This window comes from Theobroma umbraticum, unplaced genomic scaffold (genome assembly GCF_002168275.2).
Source record: "Theobroma umbraticum cultivar Fairchild unplaced genomic scaffold, ASM216827v3 scaffold_55.0, whole genome shotgun sequence".
In the NCBI taxonomy this organism is placed as follows: domain Eukaryota; kingdom Viridiplantae; phylum Streptophyta; class Magnoliopsida; order Malvales; family Malvaceae; genus Theobroma; species Theobroma umbraticum.
In genome coordinates, this window is record NW_018397270.1 from 4,626,837 (window position 1) to 4,652,470 (window position 25,634).

General features: G+C 34.5%; 3 protein-coding genes and 1 pseudogene across 15 annotated transcripts; all 4 read right to left on the minus strand.

The window, feature by feature from the left end:
* Window positions 1–125: 125 nt before the first annotated feature.
* On the minus strand, window positions 126–3,103 carry LOC110426132 (Acyl-CoA N-acyltransferases (NAT) superfamily protein). Of its 13 annotated transcripts, none has more exons than XM_021441250.2 (5): window positions 2,334–3,103; window positions 1,649–1,707; window positions 1,145–1,201; window positions 921–1,050; window positions 289–499 (listed from the first exon to the last, which is right to left on the minus strand). In XM_021441250.2, exons 1-5 carry the CDS (start codon window positions 2,919–2,921, stop codon window positions 434–436), a joined length of 900 nt encoding a protein of 299 aa, XP_021296925.1. In that variant the 5' UTR covers window positions 2,922–3,103; the 3' UTR covers window positions 289–433. The 13 variants fall into 13 exon arrangements, 8 of the variants coding, with proteins under 8 accessions (XP_021296926.1, XP_021296924.1, XP_021296925.1 ...); XM_021441248.2 differs by having other exon boundaries at window positions 921–1,044; window positions 2,322–3,103; XM_021441246.2 differs by having other exon boundaries at window positions 2,322–3,103.
* A 231-nt stretch (window positions 3,104–3,334) lies between these two features.
* LOC149526564 (uncharacterized) lies at window positions 3,335–9,140 on the minus strand. Its single transcript, XM_089785305.1, has 10 exons — window positions 8,913–9,140; window positions 7,406–7,445; window positions 7,223–7,292; window positions 7,044–7,089; window positions 6,790–6,888; window positions 6,384–6,452; window positions 6,129–6,291; window positions 5,744–5,877; window positions 4,635–4,942; window positions 3,335–4,400 (listed from the first exon to the last, which is right to left on the minus strand). The coding sequence occupies exons 1-10, from the start codon at window positions 9,138–9,140 to the stop codon at window positions 3,335–3,337; spliced, it is 2,223 nt and encodes a 740-aa protein (XP_089641431.1).
* A 4,293-nt stretch (window positions 9,141–13,433) lies between these two features.
* On the minus strand, window positions 13,434–15,238 carry LOC110426443 (cytochrome P450 714A1-like; annotated as a pseudogene).
* A 6,645-nt stretch (window positions 15,239–21,883) lies between these two features.
* On the minus strand, window positions 21,884–25,549 carry LOC110426377 (cytochrome P450 714A1-like). Its single transcript, XM_021441596.2, has 5 exons — window positions 24,969–25,549; window positions 23,770–23,996; window positions 23,409–23,659; window positions 22,540–22,912; window positions 21,884–22,439 (listed from the first exon to the last, which is right to left on the minus strand). Exons 1-5 carry the CDS (start codon window positions 25,261–25,263, stop codon window positions 22,014–22,016), a joined length of 1,572 nt encoding a protein of 523 aa, XP_021297271.1. The 5' UTR covers window positions 25,264–25,549; the 3' UTR covers window positions 21,884–22,013.
* Window positions 25,550–25,634: the final 85 nt, after the last annotated feature.

Sequence of the window (25,634 nt, forward strand, 5' to 3'; positions counted from 1 at the left end):
AGATTAAATTGCAACCTTTTAGGCCTGTCAAATAGGCTATAGATTGAGACAGTAAAATGAAAGATAAAAGTCCACAAAATCAAACCTGGCAAATATTCATGGCAGGAGGGAAGAAAAAGAATAGGAAAGTCAATATGAGAGCGTTTCTGAGTTCAATATTATACAAAACTGACATTGTTTTTAGGCTTGAAAGGGGATCAGAATTAAGGGCATGCTGTTACAAGGGCATAAAAAATTCACTATGTCAAATAAATACTATCTTTGTCCTCTCAATATTTCATCCAAGTAAGGCACCATGTTGTTCAACTTTCCGGTTTACTTGTCTTCGAAGATGCAAATGGCTCTCTGAGCTTTGGAGCTAACAAGAGCTTCCGACCAGCCCGTGTAACCATCTGGTCACGTTCAAAAGAAGTGGAAATTGTCCTTGTATACATCATTGTAGTAGAGCCCAAAATGTCATCTCTGAATCCACACGCTTTGAAGAAGAACCTGAAATAAGCTATAAAGATCATAATTAGGAATCCTACCAAAGGTTTTGTCATCTATTGTCACAGAAGAATATAAACCATTTATCATTGACCCATGAAATCATCTACAGCCGTGCAAAAGAAACCGGCCATAGGTGGCCTCGTATTTCGATCCCAACTTTTATCTTGACAACATTCTCTCAGATTTCCACATAGTTTATTTGCAACATGTCTATACAATGCCATCGTTGAACAAGATAAAGCAGTCACTTGAGTGAAAGCAGGAAGCACCTATCTAATCAAATTTTATGTCCTAATAGAATTTTCTTCGTTCTCATTTAGGGAAAAAGGTAGCAGAATGGAGCTAGATGTCATAAGAATGCAACCTATAAGATGCAGCACATTCAAGAGAAACAGTAATTCCCCATAAGTTGTAGGCTAACTGTAATATACTCGGATGGCCTTTGTTAAAAGGACTTTGCAACATGTTGAACAGTAAATCAGCTTCTCTCCAGCCTGTGTGGGTGTCCTAGAATAAAATCTGGGCCTCAAAGCAAGAAAGAGAAGCTGCACAGTGCTAAAACTAATACCTGGTAAGAAACCCCAATAATGAAACAAAGAGACGTACTAAGCAGAGCACTGAGGTTTCAAAATGTTAACAAAATGACAAGAATTACCTCTCCTTCCTGGAACAAAGGGCAGCTATGTCATAAATGTCGCTACTTGTGAGCATTCTGGAAGCAAAAGGAGGAAAACATTAAACATTGTACATGTAACTTCAGTAGTTACCTGTAGACATTTCACAAACTCCACGGTTTAGAGTAAGGATATGACAAGCAATGTATTCTCCATTGTGCAGTTCCTCGGCATGTGGTTTGAATTTTGACAACTAAACTTGAAGAAATGCTAGAACGAACACAATTCACCAGCTATTCAGCTGTCACAAATTTTATTTTAAAGCAGGTAACATGTTGCTCACTTCTAGAAGAAGCTGACAATGCATTACTGACTCTGAGAACAAGATTTTAAGTTGCCTGCTTATATGTTTAGAGCAAATTGGATAACAAACCAACTTAGGTAAAAAATCTTAAATTCAGTAACTTTTTTTTGGTTTGACACTGGTGTAACTTTCAAAAATTATAATTGACACCATCAAAAGAAGAAAATTTAGATTGACAAACCTTACAATCCTTTTAACTATTATCGTGCCGATTCCCATTCCTTGTAAAGATGGACTAACCTGGAAGGCACTGAACCACAATTATATGAATACAAAGGGTAGTTAAATATGCAATAAAAGAATATATTGGAAACAAACATACTAATAGAAGTTGAGGGGTACACGATGCAGAAGCCATAATACAGTCAATAACTTGAGATAAATATCCTTAATTTTAATCAAGTTGTCTGGCTGAGTTACATCACAGAACAAATCTGCAAGCGATTTGAGTGTCTGTGTAAGAGGGGGAGAGATCAGAGAGCCAGGATATCAGGAACAAAGAAAAGGAAACATCTTCTATGGATGGTTTTATCAGCTAAATTTCCCATATAAATTTCTTTATTTTTCTCAAAGGATTTGCATTACCCAAAGAAAAGCAGGACATACCTACGAGGAGAAGAATCGACTGTACAAACACGATACATGGAAAACAAAACAAAACCAAACTCAATCAAACATTTTTACATCCAGCCCCAACTTCTGACGAAATTCTAAATTGACACGATCACTAGATAGATGCAGTAAACCAGATAGAGGTCATCAAATGATGCTTAGTTAGCGGTTTGTTCAACTCCATAAACTCCAAAGTATATTAAAAGTACACAAATGAATTCACTGTATGGTGAAACGGATACCAAGACAAGTACCATAACATCATAGATGGATGCAGTCAATCCTAAATCAGAAACAGCACGGCCAAAGCCCACAAGCTTGGCGTTGGAAGGGGTAACGGGCATCACACTCTCCATCAAATCTCCAACAAAACCCTTGCTCATTTGCTTCTGGTTTTCTTGGTTTTGGATTTGCTTGGCGGTCTTAGTGACATCGACATGCTGAGGTTTGCAGAAGACTGAGACGACCACACAACTGTGGGAGAGAGCAATTCGGAGCTTGTCCAAGTCCATGGCTTCTTCAACTATGCCAGTGTTGGGGTCCACCTCAGGGAATCGATGGCCGGAGTGATTGCAACTACTGTAAAGTTCACTGAGCTGTTGGAGATTAATGTGGGATGGGTCTGTTGATATGTAAATTGGCATCATTAATGGCGGAGGTTTTGATTTTAAGCTGCCCAACACCCTTGAATTTGGATTTGGGTTTAGGTTCTTTCTTCTGCTTCTGCTACTTATCCATCGCAACTCCATGGATTTGGATGGATAACCACCACCACTACCTTGTATCATCATTATCTGTATACATGATGTGCTGGAAATAGTAGCGGCAGCAACTACCATCATCTCTTGTGTTTCTCTCTCTAAGTCCCTTCCCCTTCTGTTGGATGACCTTATTCTTCGTCGTCTACATACGTGGAACTGAAGAAGGAAGATAGAATACAGGGAGAAGTCAGAGTCTGGGTATCTCCGTAGCCACCAATAGATTTCAACTACTGAAATTATCTCCACACAGAAAGCTATTTTCATTTTATTTATTCTACCACACACATGCATAATAAAAAGATATAAAAGCAGATAACGACAGAGCTGAGATGTCTTTAAAATAGCAAAGTCTTATAGTTTCCATAGGAGTTAAAACCACCAAAATAAAACATACATGTCCCTTTTTTCAACAAAAGAAAAATAAAAGAAAATCCCATGTCTCTTTTAATGCATTACGCCATGCATGTATAGGCAGTTCTGTTCAGTCTAGAGAATTACAGCCACCACCATTGCGGCATCTCCGTACCCAGCATAGGTTGCTTCTGGCGCCTATCAGCAGCAGCTCTACTACTCGACTCCCCCCTGCTTGGAGGTTGAAACCTCTCATACCCGGATGCATTTGATGATGCTCTGATGCCATGCTCATTTGGAAAACTCCCAAGCCAGTCCTCAAGTGGGGGAGCATTGCATAGTAAATCTATATCCCTTTTTTGCTGCATTAGGGTTGTCATTTCAGGAGATTTGGTTTGTTCCTGGAAACAATATTCAGTCAAGGGTAGCGGTCCCATCTCCAGCGGCTTGAACCAATCTGGCACTTGCCCACCCTGCTCTACGTTGATTGTGTATCTAGAGCCTTCCCCATCAGCTATGGCTTCCTTTTGACACAGTCCCTTACCAGCATAATGAGAACCAATTCCGCTCATGGGGTCAATGGCCTGACTACTATTCAACCCTGTCAAGACTTGAGAAGGTGGAAGCCATGAAGAGGAGGAAGCGCCACTGATTATTGTGGGTGTAAACTCTTGCAGCCTCGACCCCAAAGAAGCCTGCCCGGCTGTTTGTACAGTATTACCCACATCGATTGTGTCCACCATCATGCTTAATTCCTTTTGGTTGCTATTTGTGTTCCATGAAGCAGTGAAATCAAGTTTTTCTTTCCCTGAATCATAATTCGGAAAACAGGTATCCAATTGAACTCCATTGCTTTGATTTGCAGCATAATCCTTGAAATAAGGTCCGCTATCTAAACCCCCTCCCATGGTTTGGACCGCTTTTCCTCGGAAGTCCATTCTATTTCCAGGATTTCCTTTTCCTCCATTTAAAGCATCGTTAATGTCAATATTATTAACTGCAGACACTCCTCCATTCCAAAAGGAGAATGGAGCACCCATTGTTTCACCTGCAAACATTTGACTCCCATTAGAGTTCCCAAGAAGATGCAAAGACGGAGCAAACCCCAAACTCGCGGACTGAGTCATTTTTCCTCGGAAGTCACCGAGACTTTCCAGTCTGCTGCCAGGTTGACTAACTCCTCTGTTCAAAGCATCATTTATGTTCAATGTATTACACGTTGATGCCTGCCCTCCATTTAAGAAACCACTCTGAATGTGCATTTTATCACCTGACATGTTTTGGTATCTAGGTGTATTTGAAGGGACCCTAAATGATGGAGCAAACCCCAAACTCGCGGACTGAGTCATGTTCCCTCGGAAGTCACTAAGACTTCCCAGTCTGCTTCCAGGTTGACTTACTCCTCTGTTTAAAGCATCATTTATGTTCAATGTATTACCCGATGATGCCTGTCCTCCATTTGAGAAACCAGTCTGAATGTCCATTTTATCACGTGACATGTTTTGGAATCCAGGTGTACTTGAAGGGACCCTAAAAGATGGAGCAACCTTGATATTTTTTGATGCAAACGCTGTATTAGGAATTTGCATCTGTGGTGTCCAGGACTGGCGATTTGTAGTCGCATTCCAAACTTTCAGAGCTTCAGCAATGTAACTCCCTACCTTCTTCATAGCAGTCGTTTGAGCTTTTGGACCCAAATCTTTAGCAAACCGCTTTACGCTCTCTACATATCCAACACCTACCTTCTCATCCTGCATGGTCAGGAAATCAGTAAATAATAGATGATTATAAGGGGATTAATGCTATACTCCTGTAACACTTCCTGAGAGAGCCACATATATATATAATGAGGTGTATTTCCCAGCCAAAGCTGTGTGATAATAGCAGCCTTCCTACTGATAAACCCCAAAGCAATGCATAGCAAGTGTGAGGCACTTAATCAAAAAATTTTGATTTCCTGATGCAATATTTAACTTTCTTTTTCCTTTTTCTTTTGTTCTGGCAATTTGGCAGATGATATATTATAAGAACAACTTGTGAATATAATATTTGAAATATGGAATCATATTTAGATACGTCATGTAGAAATGAGGTGGTCTCCACCATGTGAATTCCTGTCTTGTGGCAAGGACATAAGTGACAATTAAGTGCATATGAACACAGCCTTACAACTTAAGAAAAGACAATCGAACCATGCACCAAGCTCAGACTTTATTCTTTGATCTTTTTTACTTAACCCTTGTTCTTTGGTTCAAAAAATTCTCCTTTGCTTGACTTCTATATTAAGAGTTATCACATTAAGTTATGACATATGTATCTTAACAACACTGTAACAATTCATATTTTTGTGAACTTATAGTCTAAATAGTATTAGTCTGTGTAATATTATTTGTAGTATTGAATCACATATTATTATGTCTTCCACCATACGGCCACATATATGTATTGTAATAAGACTAACATATTTACAAGTAAAAAGGTTTTCAAATATATCAAACCGTACCCATAGTTTGTTTATTAGGCAAAATACAAATGGAAGAAACAATACTCACCAGTTTAAGTTGATTTGAACCACTACAAACTTGTGAGAGTAATGACGCTTTCTCACTTATAAAAGTATTCCAAGATCTATAGGTTCGACGCTTTTCCACTTCAAAATCATCAGATTGTCTTTCAGCTCTATAGCCTGGAAAACCATCGAATGCCTTTGTCACTCAATATATTTCTATCTGATGCATTGTATTGCAGATATCCGTAAAAATCTCATTAGACATTTATTTTAGTACGAAATATTTTATACTTATACCATAAAAATAACAGTTATTCTGATCAATATAAGTTTTGAGGATGAGGAAATAGACATGCTTAAACTGGATGCCAATAAGAAAGAAAAAAAAAATTCAGGTAGCCTACAAATGAACTGCATGCTTGACCTACCCCTTGCTGCATTGCCAATACTAGTCTTGTTGTTAGAGTTAACTTCAGCCTTTTTCCTCCTACCAACTCCAAATCTTCGCATGGAAGCTTCAGCTTCAAAGTTTTCAGGATCAGTTTTAAGAGCATGGAATAGCCTTCTAGCTAGTTCCTTCAATGCACGTGCCTAGAAAACCAAAATTCATTTCGTTCAGGACACAATGAAAATTCTGAGAACATCAAAGATTTAGAAATTCAGTAGAACTTTGATGGATTTACCTGTCTGTAATAGACAGTATTTGAAGCATTGAAAAGCATGGCATTGTTGGATATCAGAAAGACATCATGCTGTGTACAAGTAAGAAAAGAAGCAATTAATTGATTTTCCAAAGAGTTTCCATGAAGACAAGCTCCATAGAAGCTCTTGAATCCATGGTAAGCATAGTTCCAAAATATGCAATGGGATTATAATTTCATCCATAGGACCATGGCCCAACGACTACATAATTTGATTACCATGGACCATGGTAATCATGTCTTCACAAGCTGCTGCAAAAACATTTTTACTATGACTGATGAGAAGAAACATAAGAATGCAATTTGATTTATTCCTAAGTTGAGGAAGAGCATGAACAGCTTCCCCAGCCCAAAAACAAGTGAATAAGCAATCATTTTGGGAGAAAACCTCAAATTCTTCCAGTCTTTGATAACTTCCTTCATTAAGTTTCTTTGCAATGGTGCCAAAATCCATAGGTTCTTTGATGACGTCATAATAGAATTCCACCTTTCAGTTTCAGAAGCATATATAATTCATTAGCCAACTCATGAGACATGCTCCTTTCCATGATCGCAGTCCCTCTTCAGAAAGGGACTGTTATTATGGGTAGAGCAAATCAAGGTTTGAAAAGAAAACTGATAAAACAGTTACTAAGTACCAACCTCTTCTGGGTTTACTGGCTCTGCAAATATTTTTTGTGTGTCTCTCCTACATTTTAGATGAAAAAGATCAGAGAAAATGCAATTCTCTTAATAATTATTAGCACACATAGTGGAAAGAAAAAAGATGTTTCTTAGTTAAAGCTATCAGAGCCTGACTCATCCATGAGATAGCTACAAACCTCTGCAGAACGCTCAGCAGTAGTTCAAGCTTGCTTTTTTCTGGCATTGCAGCTCCAGGTGGCACCATAGCTGCTTAATTTACCATGAGCAATAAATGAATTAACTATTGAATATGTCATCATGATTACATATGAGAAATGATAAAACTGAGCTTTCCATTTTAAATTAAAGCATGAGCTAACCAGCATTCACAAGCTGATCTTCAACATTCCTAGTGTCAGCCTGCAGGTGAATCCAATGAGCTTTAACACAATATGAAACTATAGAAAAAATGGATTAACTATTGCCATCTTAAACAAACACACAACTAAACAGTTTCATTAATCCAGTGTTATATATTGTGGACAAGAAAACCCCAAGCTCCTGCTTTTCCTTGACTTTTAGCATGCTCATTTTGTAGAAAAAACAGCCGTTGTTGATGCTCAAGCTAGAGGAAATACATCATGCTCCTAGAGGCATTCTCCTATTTAAACCCCTGAGGTTAAGTAACTATATAATCACATATTAAACGTATTTAGTAAGAGAAAGATTCCCTCTTTTGACTGTCCAATTAAACACAAACGAATAATTAAGAGAGATTCTATTAAAGGAGATATTGCTAAGTATTTTTTCAAAAATTGCAAAATATATTAGTTTCATAAAAATTCAGTATTTGTTGAAAGTATAGTATTTCTTTAAATAACAAAAAACCTAGTCAATTTTTTTTGAAGTTTTTGTTATCAAGATCTCAATTTAAATTTTCACATTATATTCAATTTATCATCTAGAATCCAAGCAATTAGCATTAAATGACACACCAATTTATGTAAGAGATCACTGACATCGTAACTATGGAAGAATAAGCCAATTGATAGGATCACTTCTTGGAACTTATGTTAAAATCTTAAATTAGTCCTTCTACAATAGTAGCAATGCGTGTCAATTGACAGCCAAGTAATATGAGGCAGCAGTGGCATCAATAATACCAAAGAATAAGGCTATGATCTATTTACTTCTTGGAGCTTAAAGAAATGACTAGCATAGCATGTTCAAAGGGATTGGTTTTGGTAGGCTTATCCAAGTTATCATATCCATTGGGGAGAGCCCAATTGCTCTTAAAACTTTCTTAATGGTACTCACATTCAACCTTGTGTCATTAAAAACAGATGGTCTACATATGTTGGTAAATACTTTCTTTAAATAGTCAATAAGACACTAGTAATACATTTATTACCCTTTTTGTTAGTAGAGAAATATTTCTACAACCAAATTCTCGACCCCACAAATTCCCCCTTCAGGTACCAAATCAATGACTTGCACACTAACCTCACTTCCTCTCACTCTCCATTACTTTCCTTTGCTATATTATACACCTTCACCTCTAAGAAACTTTGTTGCTATATTCTTCTGATAATTACTCCACATCACATGCTTAGCATGTCTTGCACTATTTTAACCATTACATTCCCCATCATACCATATGATTGTAATGCATTCAACACTTTTTGCTCCTTGTTAGTCCTCTCTAGCTCCATATTTTTAATTGCATAACTGTCTCATCTAACTTACATAAAAGAATCTTTATTTGTCAAATTTTTAAAGCAAAATTGGCATCAAACTTTTACAGGATTAGTTCTATCTTTGAGAGAATAAAAAAATGCGTATAACTGCAAGGTAAAACATTTGAAATGGATAAGTCGCAAAAGGTACCTTCTGAACTTTATATTCAACTGAATTAACAATAAGATCTTGGACAATTCTGACCTTAACCTTTTTCCTTCTGCGCTTTTGTTTCACAAGGTCTTCTCCTTTATCTAGTTCCTCCCCATCCATCACTTCACATATCCCATTGCCCTTATTTTGGCTCCTTGCTTCTTGTGCTTTCCGTGCATCCAGTTCAACTATTCGTGGACTCCTTCTATATTCCCCACTAAACATAATGTATATTTTTATTGTAAGTTCTCACAATAAGTATCACAAGACGTAATTTTGTACCTTTATATAGGTACAAAAATGCAACAGAGTTTTCTTTTTCCCTTTTTTTCTGTCTTCCTGTTTCAAAAGTCAAATCATAAATGTCAATGATAAGAAATAAAGTCATTAAATCAATAGCACTAAGGAGTGTAAAATGCCATGTCAAATCTCAAATTAAATAATAAGGACATAGCATAATTAGTTTCAATTGTAGTTTAGGATAGGTAACATTTCATATGCATTTTATTGAGAAAATATTATATACAGGCTAGGTTGTGATGTCTATACAAGAGTTTTTCTCTAGATCCAAGAAATAACATTCTTGTAGATAAAAAAACACGATAGCTATATGATACTTCAGCAACAATTTTTATTTTTTCACCTAAAAAGAAACATGCAAGAGTAAATGATGATGAAGGTAATGGTAATAATGCCAACACAATGTTACAAATTTATGAACATAAAAACATCAATACAAACTAAAAATCCAATAATAACGGACAAGAGTATTAAGGGAAAAAGAAAAATAAAGAATGCTAGAGTATTCGAGGCTTCCTTCTCTTTTTGGGCCCCCCTTCGACTGCAATCTAATAAACAATATTTATCTCTGATTTCAAAAATGACCAACTTATACACAAAAAAATATGACTTGAAAGTCTTAAACCAATTTACTTAGATCTCAAGAATTTTAACATCAAAATAACAACAATTTTAACATCATCATATAACCATCATCAACAAATTGGACACACTGTATAATGAGATAGGGGAAAGTTCAACAAATATTTCAAAGAATATAATGAATCAAAATAGTTCCTCTGGCACTAAAAATAAGTTCCATTTGCTTTAACAGACAAATCAGAATTAGACGTTTTCCCTCGATAATAAACTTTAAAACTTTTTCCTATCTGACATAAGTGCAATTGATCTATTAAAGAGATATATCAATAGTATCTTAATATCATAGCCTGATTTAATAATGAAAACAATGTAATAGGTAAATAAGTACATATAAACAGAAATAAGATATCAAAAATGATTTATGGTTTAGATTTAAATGGAAAACCAATTAGATCATTTCAAATATGCTTGAAAGACTGTACTCCGATCTTCTACTGTACTAACAAGTAATATTTAGACACAAAATGCAAGAAAAATAGTATATTACCGACTATGCCTCTTCTAAGCAAATCGGCGATGAAAGAATTTGTGAGACTTTTCTCTCAAACTTTGACAAAACCTAAATTTTTACTCTGTCTTGTGAAGCTCTGATGAGATGAACAAGGCCGTTTTATAAAGCAATTTAATTAATTACCCATTTAAGGTAATCTAGGTGGATTCCCCAAGATATGAACACATAATGACCAAATAAAGGTTCTCGCTGCATGGAGAGTTAGAATTGACATATGTACGCAGAGGAAAATAAATGCTTTATAATAATGACACTCTGATTTCGTGAATAAGGACAAAAAAGAAGGTTCCTTTTAAACTCATTTGAACTCAAAAAGTGATAAGGCAGGAACCATGAAAAGGAAAAGAAATAATAAGAACATTTTCATTTCAAGAATATTTGTTTGTTCAAATAGTTCATGATTTGTCCGGATTTTCAAAACAATAATTTCAAAACTCTCGACAAATTTTATTATTACTCAACCAATTAAAGCTACTATCCCTTTTCCTTTAGATAAGTAAAATGTATTGCAAGCGCCATATAAAAAAATGACAAAAGCCCATGTTTGCAGGAGTATATAAAATTAACTCAAAGCGTAATTCAAATAATAAGTGTATTTTTCGATACAAAGTGCAGCTAACAAGGTACAGCTCATATATGATAGTAGTATATTCGTGTAATGCATCATACATTTCACACAATAAATTTATATTAGTGAATGGAGCATGAAATATTTGCATAGCCATCTTATTAGATTTCTTGCTAAGTATTGTAGTTATAAAACTAACCTGCCACCGCATGTAACTTTTAAAATGATTGTCGAATTATTTTGGGTTTCAGTATGCTTGCCACACTCATCTTGTAGCCTTGATCATTAAGTGAAATTATATATCAAGTTAAGCCTTTCCAAACCAAACAAACATTAGAGGTTTTGGTTTACTAATGAAACTGCAACTGTAATTACATATTATGAACAAATTGAGCAACAAGTATGATAAGGAATTTTTCTCATTACCAATCTAAGCCACCAAAAGGATACGTGTTTTTTTATTAAGAAAAAGGAAAAGAAGAAGTAATAATGATAGCTCTAACCTAGCGTACATTCAACAACAAGGAAGCTTTGATTGTGAAAAGTTGTTGTGGCTCTATTGCTCATTGCAACATAGTTGAAAGTAATGGTTTGTTGAACAAGTTTAAAAGAAGATTCTAGTAGCCTAGCCTCGCAAACAAAACTCCTTAACTCCATCATGTCTTTAGCTTTGAAGCGTTGTGAAGTGTAAGATGATCAAGTAAAGCATTTTAGCATTGGGAAAATGTAAATGTTTATCAAAAGAAAATCCAGTGACAAAGTTAAAACTCAAACCATGAATGGGTATCCAAAGAAGATTTCAGAAGTCCACATTGTTTGAAATTGGATTGCAATTTTGATGGCCAGGTGCTGTAAATGAAAACTTTGCCAACAATAAGTTAAAAAAATGGCATTGATTGCAATTACAAACATGAAAGCAAGATAGGGTCTTATCAAATAAATTATTAAAATCTGGTCTCCCATTTTGCGAAGAATTTGGAAGAGTGATGGTTAAGTTCTTGAAGCCATAGGCAACTTTGTCTCCTTTTGCTTGTCTTGCATAGCACACACCCTCAATGCATCTGCAATAAGCAAGTATCTACATTATTTATTGAAAATTCCATTTAACAAGGGATTTAATTAGAGACAAGACAAGAGCAAAGTAGACCATCAATGCAAATGAAAAATCTTCTCTCAACCGGTTTCTGTTTATTTTTCGATTGAGAGAAATGAGACAGAATGGAAAAACAAGTCATTAGAGCTAAGAATAACAAGGAAACCAAAAAGCTACATAGTAAACATAAAAGCTTATAACTAAAGACATTTCAAGTTGAGAATAATGTAATGTTCTTAGTGCAAGACGAGGGTAAAAGTTCTCATTTCATTTATTGAAAATTAAAAAATAATTGAGATATATTTATTTGTTGAAAATAAACATGAAAACCTGGTATAAACAACATCGAGAAAGAGCACTTAAAACAAAAAGTAGCTAGCCAACAACCTTCGATTCACATCAAGTCATGTTGTTTTGTGTGCCTTTGGTCGTCAAACCCCATTTGAATCCGAATTCTAAATAAGTAAATTTTGATTTTTATGTATACTATTAATAAAATTAAAATTAATTTTTATTACAAAAAATATAAATTAAATCTAAAATAATTAATTAAATAAATACTTTTAATCTTATTTAATCAAATTTGGGTAATGCTAGATATTCAATTGTTAATACAGAATATATTAAAAGGTATCTCTTACTTATCCATTCCTATTCATGATAGGTTTTTTGCTCTTGATTAGGCCAATTAGTTGACAAAAGTTTGTCAACTATCTTTCTATTGTTTTACTTTTCTATGCAGTTTGATGGTGCTTTCCATTGTTTGATTTCAGTGATCATGTTTATTTTTTTTTTCTGGTTATGAATGTTGTGTTATAGTAACTTGATGTGTTGTTTCTGTTTGAATGGAATGTCATTATAGGCATAGAAGCATTTGATTCATTAATTGGTACATAATTTCTCCATTTAAAGAATATGATTTAAATCTCCTTCTTTCAATTTAAAAGAAAAAAATACCGTTGTACGATATTTAAGAAAGAAATCATTTGATAATGTCTAATTCTATAATCTACTATCTTAATTCCACTTTGGTAGGATGCTGTTGGCCAAAAAAGTTAATGCCCTTAACCTTCCTTTGATTATATGTCGTCCTTAAGCATAAAGCTTGATGAAATAAAAAAAAATGAAAATAAGAAAAGAATGGATTGTTTAAGGATTAACACAGCATAAATGTAACAATTGAACATGCTTTGTCAATAATTGAATAAGGTTCTTAGGTGAGTTAAGAATCAGACGTCAATCCAAACCAAGCTCAAACTTGCATGCAATTAGAAGCAATTTACAAAAGCTTCCACGCAATTAACAGATTCAGATTAAACAACTATACCAAACAGGAAATGGAAAAAAAAAAGAAACCAAACTAAGAACAAGAGAAACTACATTCTTGTCTTGTAACTTAGGAAGTTAGATCTTTTCAATTAGAATATTTATACCATTTCCAAGCTCTACAATCATTCTGTAAGTAGGAGAATGCCAATACTTTGGCGATAGAAAGAAAGTGAATTTGGAGATTATATGGCAAAGGATAATTTTTAGCTGAACCATTGCTAGGTTCCGACCCAAGCACAAGCAAGGACCCAATGTCAATGGGATATAGGCTTAAGGGAACTTTCAAGCTTTAGAGACACCATCACTGAACCTTCCTACCTTGAATTCATTTGCATCTGAACCTCAAATCTCAAGGTCTCGATGCAGAGTTAGTATCTGAGTCCATAGGCATACTATCTTGGGAATAGTAACATTTTTAAGTTGGATCTCCTTTAATTCCTCTCTTGACACAAATGCAGTTGGTGGATATAAATGCAAAGTTTCTTGAATCACCATGGTTACCTACAGCAAACACCCTTTGTTTGTTAGGTACTACTTTGGCAAAAATAATTAACAATACTAATAGATTGTTTTAAAACTGAGGTGGGGGCATTATATTTACAATTTTCATGCAGGAAACTGAGTATGCATCTGGCAATTTATCTCCACAAACTTGAGCCACTTCTATCAAGATACAAGATTGCCACTTAAGATGCAGAATGAATAACATGAGGCACTAGGAGGCAGCGACAGCAGTAGACTCATGGCTAGAAAAGCATATGTTCTTGCAATTATCAACTATGAAGTGCTTGGATGTATCGTTACCAAGACTTCGATCATTCAAAGCCTCTTCCACTATCAGGTGCAATAGATCCTTTTCTAATGAAGATGCCTCTATGCATTTTCTTTTGCGTTCCTTCACTATTTCCTAAATTAATGACTCTATCTCTTTCTCCAAATTGGTGATCTCATTTTGTTTATTCATTAGCAGAAGTCTGCATTTGTTTAAGAGAAAGAATGATTAATAAGGTAGTAAATGAGTGGCACACAAGATTTCTAAATTGTAATAATAGTTGAGAGACAACAAGCTAGCTATAAAATGTTGACCTTTCCATTGTTTGTTATCCTAGGTATAAACAAAATTCATATGTTGCAGAAGAATTAATCTTATAAGGACGATAAAGGAATCAAGGTAAATCATAAATTCTATATTTTCAGTGTCAAATGCCCTTGCCTCTATCTCCTTGGTAAATAAGGCATGAAAATGGAGATCAATATTTATGAAGTGGTAAGACATGCTAAAGTTTATATGAGACCTCAGAGCTAGTAGGTAACTGTTACTCACGCCATTAATTCCAAGCATTAAGGCTTTTTTTTTTTAAATGAGTGAAGGTAATGGAAACATGGAAGGAACTGAAGATATGACTCTAACATATGGAAATGTAAGTGACAGACGATTTATCTGAACACATCAAATGGCAAGTGAAAAAAGTACGTACCCATATCTCGGAACTCCGAAATGAAGCTTTCCTTAGAAATGGCTGTTTGAAGTTTCCTTAGCTTAGAAAAGATCTTCTTGCCTTTAAAATAAGAGCTCCCAAAACATGCTTTGGCAATGACTTCAGCTGTGAAGCCACTCAAATCCTCAGCCACTCTAATGTTCGCCATCACCCCGTCTTGTGCCTCAATACTGCCCTTCTATTTTCGTACAATAAGTTGTATCAACTCCACCATTAGCCCTACCATCACCTACTTAGTTAGCTCAACTCCTAAACCAAGTTTTTATCAGAAACCAACATCAGGATGCCCAAGATTTATGAAAATGCATTGGTTCATATTATAGTGATTTGACATCCTACCTTAACCTTGTCCATGAAGAACTCAAGTGCAATGATTTTCATAGCAAATGCAGTGCTCTTAATACTTATTCATACGCACAGTGGAAAGAAACAAGATGTTTAATCCCTTATGTTTCTTAGTTAAAGCTATAGAGCCTAACTCATCCATGAGATAACAACAAACTGCTACAATATGCCATACAGTAGTTCAAGCTTGCTTTTTCTGGTATTACAGCTCCAAATGGCACCCAAATTGCTTAATTTACCATAAGCAATAAATGAATTCACTATTGAATATGTCATCATGATTACATATGAGAAATGATAAAACTGTGCTTTCTGTTTTAAATTGAAGCATGAGTTAACCAGCATTCATAAGCTAATCTACAACATTCCAAGTGTCAACTTGCAGGTGAATGCAATTAGCTTTAATACAATATGAAACTATAGAAAAATTGATTAACTATTACCATCTCAAACAAACACACAACTAAACAGTTTCATTAATCTAGTGTTACATATTGTGGATAAGAAAACCCCAAGCTCCTGCTTTTCCTTGACTTTTATCATGCTCATTTTCTAGAAAAAACAACCATTGTTGATACTCAAGCTAGAGGTAATACATCACGACCCTAAAGACATTCTCCTATTTAAACCCTTGAGGTTAAGTAACTATATAATTACATATTAAACGTATTTAGTAAGAGAAGGATTCCCTCTTTTGATTGTCCAATTAAACACAAACAAATAATCAAGAGAAAGATTGATGCCAAGGCGTTATAAAAGACACCAGGGCGCTATGAAAGACACCAATCGTGACGAGGTTAGGAAACCCACTAAGGTGAACCACCAATCTTGGCAAAGTTAGGAAACCCATTAAGGTGAACCACCAATCTTGGCAAGGTTAGAAAACCCTACTAAGGTGAAGAATAACCAAAATCTCACTTTGGTTGACTAGGCCAAAGATACGAAACCTCTTTCTCTTTAAAAAGAGCCTAAAGAAATAAGCACTCCTACTTAAGAAAATATTATTTATTAACTCTCAACTTCAATGTCCCATAACTAAGCTTAAGGGTCTTATTTATAGTATTATATGCTCATATCCTAATAAAACTCTACTTCTAGTTATCTAATACAATTATAATAATTAACAAGAGATTTGAATAAAACAGGTGTTCTATTCCTAAATAGAACATGACTAGCTTAAATTCGTAATAAAAATAAGAAAATAATCATAATCTAAATAGAATAAAGAAAACAAATCCTAAATCAACTAAAATTAGAAAAAAATAAATTAAATAAAATACAATTCCAGACACTCCTGCGTCAAAGATTCTATTAAAAGAGATATTGTTAAGTATTTTTTCAAAAATTGCAAAATATATTAGTTTCATAAAAATTCAATATTTTTTGAAAGTATAGTATTTCTTTAAATAGCAAACCACCTAGTTAATTTTTTTCAAGTTTTTGTTATGAAAATCTCTACTTAAATTTTCACATTATATTCAATTTATTGTCTAGAATCCAAGCAATTAGCATTAAATTACACACCAATCTATATAAGATATCACTAGCATTGTAACTATGGAAGAATAAACCTATTAATAGGATCACTTCTTGGAACTTATGTTAAAATCTTAAATTAGTCCTTTTACCATAGTAGAAATTAGCATCAATTGATAGTCAATTAATATGAGATAGCAGTGGCATCAATAATACCAAAGAATAAGGCTATGATCTATTTGCTTCTTGAAGCTTAAAGAAATGACTAGCATGGCATGTGCAAAGAGAATAGTTTTAGTAAGCTTATCCAAATTGTCATATCCATTAGGGAAAGACCAATTGCTCTTAAAACTTTCTTAATGATCCTCACATTCAACCATTTGTCATTAAGAACAGATGGCCTACATATGTTAGTAAATACTTTCTTTAAATAGTCAATAAGACATTAATAATACATTTATTACCCTTTTTGTTAGTAGAGAAACATTTCTACAACCAAACTCTCAACCCCACAAATTCCCCTTTCAAGTACCAAATCCATGACTTGCACACTAACCTCATTTCCTCTCACTTTCCATTACTTTCTTTTAGTATATTATACACCTTCTAAGAAACTTTGTTGCTACATTTTTCTTATAATTACTCCGCATCACATGCTTAGCATGTCTTGCACTATTTTAACCATTACATTCCCTGTCATACCATATGATTGGAATGCATTCAACACATTTTGCTCCTTGTCAATCCTCTCTAGCTCCATATTTTTGGTTGCATAATTGTCTCATCTAACTTACATAAAAAAATCTTTATTTCTCAAATTTTTAAAGCAAAATTGGCATCAAACTTATACACGATTAGTTTTATCTTCGAGAGAATAAAAAATACATATAACTACAAGGTAAAACATTTGAAATGGATAAGTTGCAAAAGGTACCTTCTGAACTTTATAGTCAACTAAATTAACAATAAGATCTTGGACAATTCTGACCTTAACCTTTTTCCTTTTACGCTTTTGTTTGACAATGTCTTCTCCTTTATCCAGTTCCTCCCCACCCATCACTTCACATATCCCATTGCCCTTATTTTGGCTCTTAGCTGGTTATGCTTTCCGTGCATCCAGTTTAACTATTTGTGGACTCCTTTTATATTCCCCACTAAACGTAATGTATATTTTTATTGTAAATTCTCACAATAAGTATCACAAGACGTAATTTTGTACCTTTATATAAGTACAAAAATGCAACAGAGTTTTCTTTTTCTCTTTTTTTTTTGTCTTTTTATTTCAAAAGTCAAATCATCAATGTCGGGGATAAGAAATAAAGTCATCAAGTCAACAGTATTGAGGAATGTAGAATACCATGTCAAATTTCAAATTAAACAAGAAAAAATAGTGTAATTAGTTTTAATTGTAGTTTAGGACAAGCAATGTTTCATATGCATTTTATTGGGAAAATATTATATGCAAGCTAGGTTGTGATGTCTATACAAGAGTTTTTCTCTAAGTCCAGAAAGTAACATGCTTGCAGATAAAAAAACACATTAGCTATATGATACTTGAGTAACAGTTTTTATTTTTTCACCCAAAAAAAACATGCAAGAGTAAATGATGATGAAGGTAATGGTAATAATGCCAACACAATGATGCAAATTTATGAACATTAAAACATCAATACAAACTGAAAATCCAATAATAACGGATAAGAGTATCAGGTGAAAAAGAATAATAAAGATAGCTAGATTATTATATTATTAATATGAATTAAGTTGTATCTGTCATTCGAGGCTTTCTTCTCTCCTTGAGGCCCCTTTCTACTCCTATTCAATAAATAGTATTTATCTTTGATTTCGAAAATGACCAACTAATGCACAAAAAAATATGACTTGAAAGTCTTAAACCAATTTACTTAGATCTCAAGAATTTCAACATGAAAATAATAGCAATTTTAACATTATCATATAACCGTCATCAACAAATTGAACCCACTGTATAATGAGATAGGGGAAAGTTCAACAAATATTTGAAAGAAAATAATGAATTAAAACAGTTCCTTTAGCACTAAAAACAAATTCCATTTGCTTTGATGGACAAACCAAAATTAGACTTTTTCCCTCGATAATAAACTTTAAAACTTTTTCCCATCTGACATAAGTGCAATTGATATACTAGAGAGATATATCAATAGTATCTTAATAGCATAGCTTGATTTAATAATAAAAATAAAGTAATAGGTAAATAAATACATATAAACAAAAAGAAGATTTCAAAAATGATTTATGGTTTATATGTAAATGGAAAACCAATTAGAGCATTTGAAATATGCTTGAGAGAATATACTCTAATCTTTTGTTGTGCTAGCAAGTAATATTTAGACACAAATTGTAAGAAAAACAACACATTACTGACTATGCTTCTTTTAAGCAAACCAGCAATGAAAGAATTTGTGAGACTTTTCTCTAAAATTTGACAAAACATAAATTTTTGCTCTATCTTGTGAAGCTCTGATTAGATGAACAAGGTCGTTTTATAAAGCAATTTAATTAATTACCCATTTACGGTAATCTAGGTGGATTCCGCAAGATATGAACACATAACGACCAATTAAATAATCTTCCTGCATGAAGAGTTAAAATTGACATATGTACGCAGAGAAAAATAAATGCTCTATAACAATGACGCTCTGATTATGTGAATAAGGATAAAGAAAAAAGGTTCCCTTTAAACTTAATTCAACTTAAAAAGTGATAAGGTAGGAGCCATGAAAAGGAAAAGAAGTAATAAGAACATTTTCATTTCAAGCATATTTGTTTGTTCAAACAGTTCATGATTTGTTAGGATTTTCAAAGCAATAATTTAGCCAAAAAAGTTTGGATTTATATAGTGAAAACTTTGGAAATATTTTTGTTATTCAACCAATTAAAGCAACTATCCTTTTTCCCTTAGATAAGTAAAATATTTTGCAAGTGTTGTATAAAAAAAATGACAAAGGTCCATGTTTGCAGGCGTGTATAAAATTAACTCAAAATGCAATTCAAGAAATAAGTGTATTTCTTGATATAAAGTGCAACTGACAAAGTACAACACATATATGACAACAATATGTACGTGTAACGCATAATACATTTTACACATTAAATTTATATTGGCGAATGGCGCATGAAATATTTGCATAGCCATCTTATTAGATTTCTAGCTAAGTATTGTAGTTATAAAACTAACCTGCTAGCACATGTAACTTTTAAAATGATTTTCAAATTATTTTAGGTTTTGGTATGCTTGCCGACTTATCTTGTGGCCTTGATCATTAAGTGAAACCATATCTTAAGTTAAGCCTTTCTAAACTAAATAGATATTAGAGGTTTTGGTCTACTAATGGAGCTACAACTACAATGACCTACTATGAACAAATTGAGCAATAAGTATGATAAGGAGTTTTTCTCATTACCAATCTAAGCCACCAAAAGTATACATATTTTTTTATTAAGAAAAAGGAAAAAAAAAGTAATAATGATAACTCAAACTGAGTGTATCTTCAACAACAATGTAGCTCTAATTGTGAGAAGTTGTTTTGGCTCTGTTGCTCATGGCAACCCAATTGAAAGTAATGGTTTGTTGAACAAGTTGAAAAGAGGATCCCAACAGTCTAACCCCGCAAACAAAACTCCTTAACTCTATCATGTCTTTAGCTTTGAGGCACTGTGAAGTGTAAGATAAACAAGTAAAGCATCATAACATTGAAAAAATGCAAGTGTTTATAAAAAAAAGCCTAGTGAGAGAGTTAATATTCGAACCATGAATGGGTACCCAAAGAAAATTCCAAAAGTCCACATTATTTGAAATTGGATTGCAATTTTGATGGCTTCGTGTTGTAAATGAAAACTTAGGCAATAATGTGTAAGAAAAGGGGCATTGATTGTAACTACAAACATGAAAACGGGAAGGTCTGACCGATTAAATTGTTAAAATTTGGTCCTCCATTTTGTGAAGAATTCAAAAGAGTGATGGTTGAAGCCATTAGCAACTCCGTCTCCCTCTACTTTTCTTACATAGCATACACCATCAATGCATTTGCAATAAGCAAGAATCTACATTATTTATTGAAAATTTCATTTAACAAGGGATTTAATTAGGGACAAGATAAGAGCAGAGCAAACCATCAATGCAAATGAAAAATCCTCTCTCAGCTGGTTTCCATTTCTATTTCAATTGAGCAAAGTGAGACAGAATGGGAAAACGAGCCATTGAAACTAAGAAAACCAAGGAAATAAAAAAGCTACATAGTAAACATAAAAGCTTATAACTAAAGACATTTCAAGTCGAGAATAATGTAATGTTCTTAGTGCAGGGCGAGGGTAAGAGTTCTCATTTCATTTATTGCAAATTAAAAAAAATTGTTGAGGTCTATTTATTTATTGAAAATAAACATGAAAACCGGGTATAAACAACATTGACAAGGAGCACTTAAAACAAAGAGTAGCCAGCCAACAACCTTCGATTCTCATCAAGTCATGCTAGTTTGTTTGCCCTTGGTCGTCAAACCTCATTTTAATCTGAATTCTAAATAAATAAATTTTGATTTTTATATATAAAATTAGAATAAATTTTATTACAAAAAAATTATAAATTATATCTAAAATAATTAATTAAATAAATATTTTTAATCTTATTTAATCAAATTCGGGTCATGCAAGATATTAAATTGGTAATGCAGATTAGATTATAAGGTATCCCTTACTTATCCATTCTTATTCATGATAGGTTTTTTGCACTTGATTAGGCCAATTAGCTAACAAAAGTTTGTCGATTATTTTTCTACTATTCTACTTTTCTATGCAATTTTATGGTGTGTTTCATTGTTTGATTTTAGTGATCATGTCCATTTTTTTTCAGGCTATGAATGCTGTGTTATAGTAACTTGATGTGCTATTTCTATTTGAATAAAATATCGATATAGGTACTTGTGTATTTAATTTATTAACCGATGTTTGATTTTTTTATTTAAAAGATACGATTGGAATGTTCTTCCTCCAATTTCAAAAAAAAAATTGTTATAAGAAAAAAAAAATAGATTGTCTAAGGATTAACATGGCATAAATGTAACAATTGGACATACTTTGTCAATAACTAAACAAGGTTCTTAGCCTAGGTGAGTAAAGAATCAGACATCAATCCAAGCCAAGCTCAAACTTGCATGCAATTAGAAGCAATTTATAGAAGCTTTCATGCAATTAACATATTTAGATTAAACAACTATACCAAACAGGAAATGGAAAGAAAAAAAAAAACAAACAAACTAGGAATAAGAGAAACTACATTCTTGTCTTCTAACTTAGGAATTTAGATCTTTTTGATTAGAATATGTACACCATTTCCAGGCTCTACAATCATTCTGTAAGCAGGAAAATGCCGATACTTTGGTGATAGAGAGAAAGTGAATTTGGAGATTATATGGCAAAGGACAATTTTTAGTTGAACCATTGCCAGGTTTCTGCCCAAGCACAAGCGAGGACCCAATCCAAATGGGATATAGGCTTGAGGGAGCTTGCAAGCTTTAGAGATGCCATCACTGAACCTCTCTGGCTTGAATTCATTTGCATCTGAACCCCAAATCTCAAGGTCTCGATGGAGAGTTGGTATAAGAGTCCATAGGCATACTCCCTTGGGAATAGTAACATTTCCAAGTTGGATCTCCTCTAATGCCTCTCTTGACACAAATGCCGCTGGTGGATATAAACGCAAAGTTTCTTGAATCACCATGGTTACCTGCAACAAACACCCTTTGTTTGTTAAGTATTACTTTGGCAGAAATAATTAATAACACTAATAGATAGTTTTAAAACTGAGGTGTGGGCATTGTATTTACAATTTTCATGCGGGAGACCGAGTCTGCATCTGGCAATTTATCTCCGCAAACTTGAGACACTTCTGTCAGGATACGAGATTGCCACTCGGGATGCAGAGCGAGTAACATGAGGCACCAAGAAGCGGCGACAGCAGTAGACTCATGGCCAGCAAAGTATATGTTCTTGCAATTGTCAACTATGAAGCGCTTAGATGAATCCTTACCAAGACTTTGATCATTCAAAGCCCCTTCCAGTATCAGGTGCAATAGATCCTTTTCTGATGAAGATGCCTCTACGCATTTTTTTTCGCGTTCCTTCACTGTTTCCCAAATTAATGACTCTATCTCCTTCTCCAAATTGGTAATCTCATTTCTCTTCTTCGTTGGCAGAAGTCTGCATTTGTTTAAGAGAAACAACGATTAATAAGGTCGTAAATGAGTGGCACATAAGATTTCTACATAGTAATAGTAGTTAAGAGACAACAAGGTGGCTATAAAATGTTGAGCTTTCCATCAATTGCTCTCCTAGGTATAAATAAAATTCATATGTTGCAGAAGAATTAATCTTGTAAGGAAGATAGAGGAATCAAGGTAAATCATAAATTCTATATTTTCAGTGTCAGATGCCCCTGCCTTTGCCTCCTTGGGAAATAAGGCATGAAAATGAACAGTTGTATATATGAAGTGGTAAGACATGCTAAAGTTTAGATGAGACCTCAAAGCCAGCAGGTAATTGTTACTCACGCCATTAATTCCAAGCATTAAGGCTTTTATGAGTGAAGGTAATGGAAACGTGGAAGAAACCGAAGATATGACTTTAACACATGGAAATGTAATTGATAGATGATTTATCTGAAACACATTAAATGGCAAGTGAAAAGAGCTAGTACCCATATCCAGGAACTCCGAAAAGGAAGCTGTCCCTAGAAATGGCTGTTTGAAGTTTCCTTAGCTTGGAAAAGATCTCCTTTCCTTTAAAATAAGAGCTCCCAAAACAAGCTCGAGCGATGACTTCTGCTGTGAAGCCCCTCAAATCCTCATCCACTCTAATGTCTGCCATCACCCCGCCTTGTGCCTCAATACCGTCCTCCCATTTTCTTATGAGGGATTGTATCGACTCGACCATTAGCCCCACCATCACCTGCTTCGTCAGTTTAGGACCCAAACCGAGTTTCTATCAAAAACCAACATCAAAATGCACAGGACTTATGAAAATGCATTGGTTCATATTATAGTGATTTGACATACTACCTTAACCTTGTCCATGAAGAACTCAGGTGCGATGATTTTCCTCTGTTGTGCCCAAACGAGGCCGTTGGATCTCAAAATGCCGTTCCCCAGCATGGGTGCTAGTCTCTTTGTTATATAAGAAGGCTTACCTAAATCCAAAGTAATGCATTGGTTCATTTCCTTCACTAGCTCTGGCTGGTTCACATATAAGTGTTGTCTTGTCCCCGTTGAATACGTGTAGATTGGACCTGCATTTATTTTTCCAAACACCCAAAATTTAACTCCATGTTGATATTAATCATAATCAACCTGCCAATGGTTTCACCTGCTGCATGTTACATATGAGCAGAAAAGAAATATCCTATCAGCCACACATGTACACATGTATAGTATGGACAAAATTTATGAAGGAAAAGAAAAGCAAAAAGGGATATGAAAACTATTGTTAGCATTGCTAAACGATAAGGCAGCAGGGTCACAAAATGTTTGATTGGTTGACCAAATGCGTACGTTGGATTTTTGCTGTGAAATGGGGAATTTTAATTATTGATGGGGGACAGGTCTGAAACACAGAGTTGACTGAAACATCAGCGTCTGCCCCAGCAATGCCAGCTCTACTCGTGGCACTTCATAGACGGTTGATGCTATTTTATCAGATTCATGGCTACGCTGTTGCCCCAATCACCACAGCTTCCTTTCAAATGACATATATATTATATTGCATAGAAGATTAAATATCTACTCTACTCTCTCTGAGTCTTGTCCCAATCATAAATAAAAAAATATTTATTCTTCGAGTCCTTGTCTAACTCATTCGTGTCATAAAACAATTCGTATTCTATAGTTAAAAGTTGCCGACTTTGCAGTAGCCGAGGAAGTTGCTTGTCTAAAGCTGGTCATGGCTGTTATTTTCTTCATAAAAATTTAGAGATCCCATGGTGTTGGTTCTCAAAAGTGAAGACTATCCAATAAAAAAATATGGTAAGAGCAATAAAGGAAAGAGTTAAGGCAGTGAGCCATGCTTTGAGCACATCACATCTTTAGCCTGTTTCCTTTCTATGTTCACACAGTGTTTCTGGTGTAACATGTGATAAGGCAATGGTACAGTGATAAAAGAATGGCATAGCGGAGGTGTGAAAGTTTTGCAGAAACATCGATATAGACAAGGTCATTTACTAAGAACAAGAAACTAAAACATGTTATGAAAGGAAGGGTGTTACCGTATTCCTTCCTCCACTGTACGAAATATGGGAAGAGAGAGGAAGTATAGTCGTGAGCAACGATTTGAGCATTATCCGGAGTCCGAACGGCTTCCTGTTGGATCTTCTGCATCTCAGGGAGGTTGCCGTATATAAATGAAGGCGATGGACCTTTGATACCCTGCATCCAGAGCTTCCTCCTCAGCCTTTCCGACTTGAACCACATGGTGTTGTAGAGATGAACAAAGAAGCAAACCACTCCCATAAGAGCAAGAGAAGAGATCACTTTCAGAGACAAAGAAAGGGAGTCTTCCATATCTTTCTGGGTTTCTTTTGGTTTTCACTCTAACAGAGGAACGAAGGGAGAGACAGAAAGAGAGAGAGGATACATGAATGAATGTGGCGGAAGCAGATGAGCTTCTATTTATAGCAAGTAGAGCAGTAGACTTTAAGCCGGAAGCAAGGGCTGAAGGACGCGCATGACATTTTGCACATTAATTCACACTTCATATAACTCTGCTAAGATGATTGGACGCAATGGAGTGACCTGTGAAAGACCTCGACACCAAGGTTATTGGGAGACTTGGTGTGGAGATAGGGACATAACCATTAAATTATACGAACTTGTTGCAATTATTTTTATGACTACTGGTGTTTTCTACTGCCACAATGTTCATTCCCCAAAGT

Bases quoted from the DNA above. Each gene is read 5' to 3' on its own strand.
- LOC110426132 (XM_021441246.2), bottom strand. From the start codon at position 2,921: ATGATGGTAGTTGCTGCCGCTACTATTTCCAGCACATCATGTATACAG. The intron at 1,202-1,648 runs GTTTGTCAATCT...TTTTGCTTCCAG, and splicing joins ATAGTTAAAAGGATTGTAAG to AATGCTCACAAGTAGCGACA. The intron at 500-920 runs GTATATTACAGT...TGATCTTTATAG, and splicing joins TTTTAACAAAGGCCATCCGA to CTTATTTCAGGTTCTTCTTC.
- LOC110426377 (XM_021441596.2), bottom strand. From the start codon at position 25,263: ATGGAAGACTCCCTTTCTTTGTCTCTGAAAGTGATCTCTTCTCTTGCT. The intron at 23,660-23,769 runs GTAGTATGTCAA...CTGACGAAGCAG, and splicing joins TCTTCATGGACAAGGTTAAG to GTGATGGTGGGGCTAATGGT. The intron at 22,440-22,539 runs GTAAATACAATG...TGTTTGTTGCAG, and splicing joins CGGTCTCCCGCATGAAAATT to GTAACCATGGTGATTCAAGA.
- LOC149526564 (XM_089785305.1), bottom strand. From the start codon at position 9,140: ATGTTTAGTGGGGAATATAGAAGGAGTCCACGAATAGTTGAACTGGAT. The intron at 7,293-7,405 runs GTTAGCTCATGC...TAAATTAAGCAG, and splicing joins AGATCAGCTTGTGAATGCTG to CTATGGTGCCACCTGGAGCT. The intron at 6,292-6,383 runs GTAAATCCATCA...TTGGTTTTCTAG, and splicing joins ATACTGTCTATTACAGACAG to GCACGTGCATTGAAGGAACT.